The sequence below is a fragment of the Vombatus ursinus genome, unplaced genomic scaffold (assembly GCF_900497805.2).
Source record: "Vombatus ursinus unplaced genomic scaffold, bare-nosed wombat genome assembly UNPS02014798.1, whole genome shotgun sequence".
In the NCBI taxonomy this organism is placed as follows: domain Eukaryota; kingdom Metazoa; phylum Chordata; class Mammalia; order Diprotodontia; family Vombatidae; genus Vombatus; species Vombatus ursinus.
Window position 1 is genome coordinate 48927587 of NW_020954576.1, and position 11122 is coordinate 48938708.

Below are 11122 nucleotides of genomic sequence, written 5' to 3' on the forward strand. Positions count from 1 at the left end.
GATAAGTTATTTAACTTTTTGGGGCTGGATTCCATGGTCTCTAAGGCCCCTTCCAATTCTAAAATTATGATCTTATGATCTCAATTCTTCTCACACTTCCAGCCCATGACAAACCTTAAGGATTTTTTTTCCAGGCTTGCATCTCCTCTCAGCCCTGGGTTAGAGTTAGGTCTAGCTCTGAGTTGCATATATAATTACCTCTAGACCTAAGAATATCTACCATTGAAGTCTTTGGGAAAAGGATACTATAGATATTTTAAGGGAATAATTATCATCATCAATTTAGTACCTGCAATGGGCCTGAGTAATACAATAATAAGAGGCCTTGGCACAAAGGAGGATGGTTAGTTGAGGAGGAGAAAGAAACTTACTCCAGGGGGATCTGGGACTGAACAGCTACCAGTAGGAGCCAACAAGAATAACAAAAAACCCTGTAGGGCAGCCTGGCTTGTCATATAACACTCAGTAGTCACTGAGATTCCTGGCCCCAAGATGATCAAGAAAAGAAAAGCTACAATGATAAGTTGAGCTACAGACTCCTGACTATTAAGAAATCTGGATAATTAAACAAACCAAATAACCCAAGGAGGGCTTGAATAGTCATTCTAGATTACTTTGTGGGAGATGACTCAGGTCAACCCTGCCCTCTACTGGAGGGCTGAGACACTGCTAGAGGGTCTGAGAGATGCTAGAAATAGTGGCCCTAGTGAACCATCACATAGTGCTAAGTGATGCTTATGAGGATTGTTGATTCACAGACATGAGACAAAGGAGGAAAGGGAAAAGGAAGATCACAAGAAAAGGAACAGAGAGAAAGAAAATAATGGCAGGAGAGAAGAATACTGGAGAAAAAGAGGGAGAAGCAAGAGAAAGAGGTGAGAGAAATAATGAGGAGAAAAAAGAAGACAAGAAAAAAAAGAATAGAAGGAGACAGGGAAGGGAGAGGGGCAAGACAACAAGGAATGAAGGCTAGAGGAGGAAAAGAGAGGGAAGGGGAAGAGAGAGATCGAAAGAATGAAGAGGGAGAGAGTGAAAGAAGGAGAGGAGACAGTGGTTCATAGTGAGGCACAATAAAATCTAACAAAATTTATTCTATGGGCCCCTCAATGAAATCAGTGACTCTAGATGCCTATCACTGGGTTACATACCATGTGTTCCCCAACAGAAACCTCAACACTCCAATGATCCTTGATTTTATCAGGGGAAGGCAGGAGTTAATATTTCCTTCCCCATTGGAGATAGTAACCAGTCTATACCTTAGTAAATGGCCCAACCTTTTGCTTATGAGTATCTCTGAACTTAGTTAGGCTGACCCTCAGGTAACAGATACTGAAGGCTGTCGCTCGACCTACAGTTGAAGACTTTCCAGCATGGTCAAACCTGCTAGAGTTTGTATTCTGCTGGCATATCCTTGGAGAACCTATGACGAAGCCTTAGAGTAGGAATTTAGAGTGTAAAGTCGGGTGGGGAGAAGGCCACCCAATCTGGCCCAAGAGGCAGGAGGGAGGAATGGGGGACCTGTTTCCAATGTAGAGCGGCTCATCATCCTTCAGCCAGTTGACTGTAAGCTTCAGGGTGGGGTCATGCTTCACTCGACACTCCAACACGACGTTTGAACCTCTCTTGACCACCTGGTCCTCAGGCACCCGAATTATCCGGGTGGGGTCTGTGGGGAAGTACAAGAAGCCCATTGGCCCACCATCCTCAGGATCACAAACTGCCCTAAAGCCTCACACCTGTCACATAGGTTGGAAGAAATCAAATTTAGCCAACTCTAGATGTCTGTATTAATGAAGGGGAATCAAAGTATTGTCCAGAATAGTGGACAATCCAAAAATTATTTATATTTGGCTTTTTCTCCTTTTTTTTGAGGATCAATTGGGAATAGTAGATTTTTCTTCCTAATTCTATTTGGTCTACAATAACATTATGAGTCCGCATTCCTGGAACCCATACAATCAGCTGAGGGAGGGAGCTCAGATTTGTTTCAGGGTGGGGGAAGGTGGCCTGGGATTAAACACTTGCAACAAGGAATCCTCAAGCAGATCATCCATACATGGGCACTGGAGAGCCAGTAGCTATATCTCCAATTTGGCCTTGATTCAATTCAACAAGCATTTATTCAGTATCTACTATTTGCCAGGCACTGTTCTAGGTGCTCAAAATAAAACAAAAATGAAACTGTCCCTGCCCTCAAGAAACTTACACCTTATTGGGGGAGATAACACGTACAAATATAAGTATAAAATACATGCAAAGCCATTTCCCAGGGAGGGCACCAGCACCTGGAGGATGGGGTGGGGATCAGAGTAGGCTTCCTAAAGCTTCTACAGTCCAGGAGGTGGACTTGATCAGAACTATGAAGGAAGCTGGGAATTCTGAGGCAGAAGTAAGGATGGAGTTTGCATGTCTCCTAGGCATGGGAGACAAGCAAAGGCATGACATAGGAGATGGAATGTCATGTTCAAGGAGTGGTAAATAGGTCAGTGTGTCTGGGATGTCAAGTGCACAGAGCAGAAACTGTTTAATAAGCCTGGAAAAGTAGGCTGGAGCAAGATAGTTAAAGTCTTTAAAAGGCAAACAGTGTTTGCATGTTATCCTAGAGGTAAGAGAAAACCATAGAGATTTGTGAGTGACATGGGAAGGCCAAATTTTGGGACTATTATTTTGGCGGCTGTGTGGAGGATTGATTGGAGAAGGGAGAAATTAAAGGCAGGATGTATAATTAGGAGACTATTGTAATGGTCTAGGGGAGAGGTGATGAAGGTCTGAATTAGGGTGATAGCTGGGTGAGTAGAGAGAAGGGGACAGATATGGGATATATTGGAGAGATAAAACTGTCAGGACTTGGCAACTGATTAAATGTGAGAGGTGAGGGAGGGAGAGGAAGATCTGAGGATGATTGTGAGCTTGCAAACTCAGGTGACTTGGATAGTGGTACACTTAATAGCAATAGGGAAATCTGGAAGAAGGGATGGTTTCTGGGTAAAGATAATGAGTTCTATTTTGGAAATGTTGAGTTTGAGATGCCTATGGGACATCCAGTTAGAGATGCTCAAAGAGTAGTCAGTGATATGGGACTGGAGGTGGCAGCTGAATCCATGGGATTTGATGAGTTTGCCAAGATAGTGTGGAGAGAGGGCTCAGGACAAATCCCTGGGGTCCATTCATCAATAGGGGGTGGGGAAGGTTGATGTTCCCCAGGAACACTTAACATAGACACAGTCTTCCCATCTGACTCTACCTTTGACCTCCAGGCGGACTTGGTTCTCTGCTTTGCCCAGGATGTTGGTGGCCACACAAGTATAGATGCCCTGGTCTTCTTTTCGGGCCATGGCCATTTCCAAGCTGCCATTCTCATGGACTTGGTAGTTGCCACCATCCAGGTTGCTCCCCTGCCCATTCTTAAACCTCGCAACACAGCAAAAGAGACCACAGCATAATGAGGCAGGAGGTGGAAAGGGCAGCTAGGGATGGGGAAGGGAGAAACACGTAACCAGCCCACAGGGGAAGCATCATGGTACAATAGAAAGAACAGAGAGAGGGCAGCTGGGAGTCAAGAGACCTGACTCTCGTCCTGCTTTTGTCACTAACTCACTGTGTGATCTTGAGCAAATTATTTCCCTTCTCTGGGTCTCAGCTTTCTCTTCTGTACAACAAAATCAGATGGTCACTAAGACTTTTACAGCTCTAAAATTCAATGTTTTTTTTTTTATTAATTTTCAATATTTGCTCAGGGCTTACTCTAGTCCCGTGTAAGGCATTGTGGGTTACAAAGGAGACAGACATGGCAGTCACTGCCCAAAGAAGGTGGGGCCAGGCATGACCAGAGCTTACCATCGGAGGGTGGGGATTGGGGACCCAAAGAAAGGACAATCCAGCCGAGTCCGGTTGTAATGGATCACCTTGATGAGTTGGTTCCGAGGGGACAACATCCGAGGGGGCACATCTGAAACCCATAGCATACCTGTTTGAGACTGCTGTGGCAACTGGCTTCTTCCTTCTTGGACCCTTTTTAGGAGGGGTGGGGGGACAATCCTTGATCTTGGACCAACCTCCTATCTCCCACGTACACATGTACCTTCTTCCATCAATTTCACTAACTCTAAGGAGCCTTTCAGGATTGGGGGACAATGGGATAGGGTATTGTCATGGTATTAGATCCAACTTTCCAAAATTAGAAACAGAGACTTGACCTATGATTTCATTGGTATAGAGAACTCCCAGGTGAGGGAACTCCCTCCACCAATGCAGGTTAGTATTTCTCTATTAGTCATGGTTGAGGTAAGGTGACTTGCCAAGGATCACAAAGCAAGTACGTGTCAGGAGTGAAACTGGAAACCGAGTCTTCTTGGTTTCAAGGCCATCTCTCCATTCATTGCCTCTGCTTTTCCAAAATTATTCAGTACTAAATACTGGTTGAAATACCCCCTGCACATTTTTTCTGAAGTCCATGAACCCTTCCAGCTATGTCTCCCTTTCCTCCTCTCACCCCTTTCACTTTCTGCAGTGATTACAGAAAATACATTCAGAGTCATTCCCCAAACCTGGGCTCTGACACCAATACCCAGATCAAGAGATACAATGCACAAAGACTTAAGATGGCAAGATACGTCTACTACCCCATATTCGTAAGGATGGATAGCAGACCAATGCTTATTTTCATGGCTGAAGTAACTCCACATCCATCTGTCTACTCAAATTTCCCTTTAGCAGGAGTGCAGAATTCTCTCCCTGACCTAGAAAAGTCTCACATAGAGTCCTACGTTCATCTCTGCTCCAACCCAATCACCAAATAGCCTGGAACTATGCTGATCTGATTCCCTCCTCTTAGAAGACAAGGGACTATCTTTTTCTCTTCTATGAAATAACTAAGCACAAAGGTGATTTCACTGTAACCGTAACTGAGGACAAGAAGAAAAGAGAAAGGAGGTTGGCTCATCCAATGCTTCTATCTCAACAATATCACCTTCTTTCCCCGCTGCCCACACATGCTTCCAGGCACTAAGTCACCCTTTGTATGCTCACCCAGAACACTGACGAAGGCATTGGCTAGAAGGTAACCGTGATCGTTGGATGCGTTACATTGGTACACTGCGCTGCTGCCAATCTGAGTGTCCCGGAATATGATGGTGTCTCCAGCTACCTCACGGCTTGGGTTGGGAGGTGCCACTAGGGATGAAGAAAGGAAGTTCCCATTAAGGAATAGCTGATAATGTTGGGGACCATGGGTTTGCCTGTCAGGGCCCCATGGCATGGGGACCTCTGTGGTGTGGTGGAAAGAGCACTAGGTTGGGAATCAGGACACCCAGGTCCTGGTCCTGATTCTGCTAACCCTCTTTGATCTTGGGGACATCACCGCTCCAATCCAAGCTTTAGTTCCTTAATTTGTCAAGTGAGAATAACGATCCAAATTCAACCTCTCTTAGGTGATTGTAAGAAGCTGGCGAGATAATGTAACTTTAAAAGTATGAAAAGTGACCAAGGTAAACAAAATGGAGACAGTGTGCAGAGTACAAAAATGGATCTGGAGACCAAGGAGACAGGTTCAAATCCTGCCTCTGACACTAGCTAGCTGTAGGGCCACTGGCAAGTGACACTGCCTTCATGGTCTCAGTTTCCTCATCTGGAAAACGAGGAAGTTGGATCAGAAGGCTTTTGAGATCCCTTCCAGTTCTAAGTTTATGATTCTATTAGTAGACTGGTGAAGAGACAAGAGCTCCAGGTTACTCAGGATGTTTTCAGAGTATTTAGTCTTATACTGAAAGGAAGTATGATTTAGAGGCTAGAATGTTAGATTTTGAACTAGGAGCCCTGAACTCAAGTCTCACTTCAGACACACCTAGTAATGTGATTTTGGACAGGTCATTCAGAATATCAGTCTGTTGTTTTTTTTCTTTAAATCTATAAAGTGGAGATACTACTCATTTGTTGTTGTTCAGTTGTTTCAGTTGTGTCTGACTCTTTGTTACCTCATTTGGAGTTTTCCTGGCAAAGCTTCTGGAGTGGTTTGCCATTTACTTCTCCAGTTCATTTTACAGATGAGGAAACTGAGGCAAACAAGATTAAGTGACTTGTCCAGGGTCACACAGCTAGTAAGTTTCTGAGGCCAGATTTGAACTCAAGATGAGTCTTCCTGACTCCAGGCCAGGCACTCTATCCAATGTGTTGTCCAGCTGCCCAACTATCTCATAGGGTTGTGAGAAAAGCATTCTGCTGACCTTAAGGCATTATATAAATGTGGGCCGTTACCATTATGATTGTTCTTCACCTCATTCTTCTCATTATTGTGGCTGGAGCACATAACAGAAATGGTCCAGGGAAAAGTTGCTCTCCTGCACTGACTATTATTATTTCGTTTTTCTCATCTCCTTTGATGGAGCTCAGACAGAAGCAGCCCTGGGATAGATCGTCTTCCTGCTGATTTTCTTTCATATTCAATGTTCTATGGACCACTGCCCACGTGGAGAAAATAACTGCTTTTTGTAGCTGAATAAAAGTATTGGGATAACAGCTTCTGTTCTGTAGGCTCATGGAAAGCATCTGGGAGACAACTGCAGTAGCAGACAGGACGTATCTCCATCTGCTCCCCCAGGATTTTGATTTCACCCCCTTTATATTTTAATATAAAGCCCTGGACTCTAGTTCAAAGCCCAACACCCCTTTATATTTGAAATATCTTCTTTTCACATAGCTTGGACCCTGAGGATTTGGTATTGACATGGGCAGTGGCATTGAATAATAATAACAGTAGTTAGCGTTTATATAGCATGTGGGCTTACAAATCGCTTTATATGTGTTATCTCAGGGGATCCTCACAAAACCCTGGGAAGTAGGCACTATTATTATTCTCAATTGATTCATGAGGAAATGGAGGAAACATCTATTAAACAGGCTGTTCTTCAGTTTTCATGTATCAATGATATATGCAGGAGATTGTGGGCACCAGTTGGGTCTGTGATCATGCTCCAGTTTTAGTACAGTTTATTGGTTGAGCCCACAAGAGTATTTTTTTTTCAACATTTTTAAGATTTTGAGTTTCAGATTTTTTTTCTTCCTCCTTCCCTTCCCCCCTCCCCAAGATGGCATGCAATCTGATATAGGCTATACATGTACAATCGTATATTAAACATATTTTCACATAAGTGATGTGTCCACAAGAGTATTTTGAGGTCTGTATTTGTAGTATGGGGGTTTGCCACATATTGGTTCATGAAAGACAGTAGTGACCTTCTAATGCATAATTCTAGCTAGCAGGTCATGTCTTGGTAGGTATTGGGTGCTAAATTTGTATCGCCTGCTGGGATGCATCCCACAGCTTCTTCCTACACTTTCTCTCGTTAGCTGCATTGATCATGAATTCATGGTAGATAGAGCACTGGAGTTAGGAAGACTTTAATTCAAATCTGGCCTTAGACTCTTACTAACTGTGTGATCCTAGGGAGATCACTTAATCTGTCTGCCTCAGTTTCCTCATCTTAAAATGGGAATCATAATAGCATCTATCTCCCTAGGTTGTTTTGAGAATCAATTGAGATAATATCTCTAAAATGCTATGGAAACCTTGAAGTGTTACATGTTTAGTCATTTTTAGTTGTGTCCAATTCTTTGTGACCCCATTTGGCGTTTTCTTGGCAAAGAAATTGGAGAGGGTTGCCATTTCCTTCTCAAGCTCATTTTACAGATGAGGAAACTGAGGCAAACAGGAGTAAGTGATTTGTCTAGGGTCACATAGCTAGTAAGTGTCTGAGACCAGATTTGAGCTCAGGGAGATGAGTCTTCCAGAATTCAGGCCCAGTACTCTGTCCACTACACCACCTAGCTGCCCCAAAGTGTTATATAAATGATAGTATTACTAGAATGATGATAATCATGATTAAATCTGGGCTCCTTAAGAACAACCCTTTTGGGATAACAAAATTTAAGATTCCATAGTCTTTGAGTAACCCTGAGCACATGGGGTTTCATCAGTTATGTGCCACATTAGCAGGTTTTCGTAAACGTGTGTCTACTCTTCCCAATAGATACTGAGTGCGTTGATGGAAGAGTGTGACATGTTTATGTGTGGATTGTGGCGTATTTATTATTTATACATTTGCTGTAATATAGGAATGCCTGTGGTGATATTTCTTTTGCCCTGCTGTTAAGTAAATGGTTATGTTTAAGAAAAAAGAATAACTCTTTTGTGACTTCTTATTATGCCATCTACCCACTTTGTTCTATAGAAAAGCAGCAGTGTGGAGTGGGTGGGAGTAAAGAGCCCTGGGGCTTAGCTATATCCCTCACTATATTACCTTATTACAAGTCTCTTAATTTCTCATTTCCTTCAACTATAAAAATGGAGAGAATCAACCCTCTCTTTTAGGGATTCTGTGAAGAGAGAATGGGGTACTCATTTCAGAAATAAAAGTCCTATAGAAACTTTTGGGATTGTTGCTATTTTTTTAAAATTATGTTTTAGCATTTATGAGGTGGCTTGTCTCTCATAATGACCTAGAGTTAACCCTCCCAGCCACTCATAAGCCTTTCAAGCAGAAAAATTCAGTTACTGGATGCCTTGGTGCTTGGGATCAGATAACTTGCCTAGGATTTGTTACAGACCTGGACGGAAGCAAAGCTGTGTGCAGGGACCCAGGAGTCTGGCCTCCCAGGCGCCGCTCCCCGGACAGCTATTCTGAACTCAGAGACTGGAGAATCAGCCAAAGCTGAATTCAGACCAGGTCAGCATTCCCCTCCCCTTCCCTCCCATCCCTAGCCATAAAATAGGCTCCAGTGCCATCCACTCCTTGCCTGCCAGCTCTAGAAGGTCCATAGAACTGATCTCCCCTCTTATCAATCTCCCCTAAGTGCTCAGAGCCATCTGCTTCCTCAGTGAGAGTAGCAGGTGACGTTTCTAAGGCTGACCCTTCATCACAGGTCCTGGGTGTTAGATTTATTTATCAGCAAAGCAGAGGGCTAGAGATATTTGCTGCCTTCAACACCATAACGCCATGAGGATGCAGGAAACTGGAGAGAGGGGGGCATTTTCCATTTTGCTGATGGCTACGGCTCTTTTTTTGATCTAGACTCCAGCATAGTGCTCTGAAGTTTGAATGTGGCTCCTGTAGCAAAAAGAACTTGTTCATTTAGTAGAGCTATTTTCATAGGCCCCTTGCTCAGAGAAAACAAACAAAGATCTCTGTCAGGAAATGCTACGGCACCATGGCATCTAGCTGTGAGGGACCCTGAAGGCCATCTGGCACACTGGACTTGTAATTAGGAAGGCCAGAGTTCATTCGAATTATGTCTCAGACACTGTGTTACCTTGCGCAAGTCACTTAAACCCCTCCGTCCCTCAGTTTCCTCATTTTACAAACGAGGAGATCCTTTCCCAGGATGATTTCAATCAACTCTTCCTGGGAGGTTCCTCCTTAAATTCAACCCTAAAACTAGGGTTCGTGACCTGGGGTCTGTGAGCTTTTTAAAAAAATATATTTTAATAACTATATTTTCATATAATTGTTTTCCTCTGTAATCCTATTTATTTTATTCAGTTAAAAAGAAGTCTATAGGCTTCACCAGACCACCAAAGGGGTCCATGACACAAAAAAGGTCAAGAACCCCCGCCTAAGAAATCCTTTGTGGTGCAGGATAACATTTCCTCTCTTATTCTGCCCTCAGGAAAAAGGGAGAACAGTTGCTCACTCTCTCCAACATATATGTGGAAGAAATGGAATTTCTTGGTCAACTTTAGGGGAAAACTGGCAATGGATATGTTTTTAAAAGTCTCTTTTAGGTTTAATTTAGCTATAGGGGCCTCATCACATGCGTCTATGTGTGTGCGTGTGCGTGTATGTGTGTGTGTGTGTGTGTGTGTGTGTGGTAGTAGGTGATAGCAAACACTGCCAGGAGCCTGTCTAGTATGAATATGTCTCACTGATTAGATAAAGATGACCAGGAAGTGAATGGGGCATCTGGGGCCACTCTGGCCTGGGGAAAGGAAGTCTGTTTGGCAGCCTTTGAGTTTCTGATTAAATTCTTTTAGATGCCATGTGCTGGGGGTAGGGGCAGGGTGTGACAGTACTAAATGTAGCTAAAATTCAATCTATCAATCAGCATTTATTAAATGTCTAATATGCGTCAGACACCGTGTTAGGCCCTGCCCTCAAAGAACCTACATTTTTTGGGGGGAGGGGGAAATATGTACATATATTAGAATATACAAATGGATACAAGGGAATATGGGGCAGGGAGGACTTTAGCAGCTGGGGAGATTAGGTTTCATATAGGAGGGTATGCTTGATCTGAATCTTGAAGGAAACTAGGGATTCTAAGAAGCAGAGGTCAGAAAGGAGTACACTTCAGGCAGGTGGAACCTCCAGTGCAAAGACAAGGAGATGGAAAATGGAGTATTGTGTATGCGGTACATTTCCAACCATGGTCAACCAGCCTTGGCTTGAAGACTTCTGGTGAGGAGGGATACCCTATCTCTAAACAGAGGGCATGATATTTTTGGTTCAAATTCTCTGGTTAGGGACAGAGGGGAAGGCGACTGGGGAATGGGACAAGTATACTTGTTAGGAAACTTTTCTTTAAATCAAGCTGAGATCTACCTCTGCAACCTTTACCCACCATTCCTAGTTCTGGACTCCTGGGGCCAAGCATTACAAATCTAATCCCTCTTCTATATGACAAATCTTCAAACAGCTGTAGACGGCTATCATGTTCCCCTGAAGTCTGCTCTTTCCCAGACTAAACAGGTTAAACCCAGTTCCTTCAAAAGATTCTCCTATGGCGTAGTCTTCCATCCCCTCAATATCCTGGTGGTTCTCCTCTTTGACTTGTCAAAGTCCTCCTTATATAATGTGGTGTCTAGAACTGAGCACAATATTACAGATATGGTCTGACGAGGGCAAAATATAGTTCTTCTGAACAGTAGGCGGGGAGAGACATCATGTCACCTTACCTTCCAAAGGATCCCCGTTCACCAGCCATTGGACAGTGGGCTTGGGGTTTCCATTGGCCCGACACACCAGCCTCCCATCTTCACCTGGGGCCAGGATAAGGTTCTTGGGTTCATCTAGCCAATAGGGGGCGGCTGGAAGACAAGGACAGCCATAGGCCAGACAGTCAGATGGGATGG

General features: G+C 43.7%; 1 protein-coding gene across 9 annotated transcripts in view; it reads right to left on the reverse strand.

Moving 5' to 3' along the window:
- The window catches only part of NFASC (neurofascin), a 248089-nt gene that overhangs the window by 59928 nt on the left and 177039 nt on the right, over nt 1-11122 (reverse strand). For all 9 annotated transcript variants that reach the window (XM_027871164.1, XM_027871166.1, XM_027871168.1 and 6 more), the window contains 5 exons: nt 10946-11077; nt 5029-5172; nt 3838-3949; nt 3245-3411; nt 1519-1666 (listed from right to left, as the gene is read on the reverse strand). In XM_027871164.1, coding sequence (XP_027726965.1) covers nt 1519-1666; nt 3245-3411; nt 3838-3949; nt 5029-5172; nt 10946-11077 — 703 coding nt within the window. The remainder of the gene's footprint in view (nt 1-1518; nt 1667-3244; nt 3412-3837; nt 3950-5028; nt 5173-10945; nt 11078-11122) is intronic.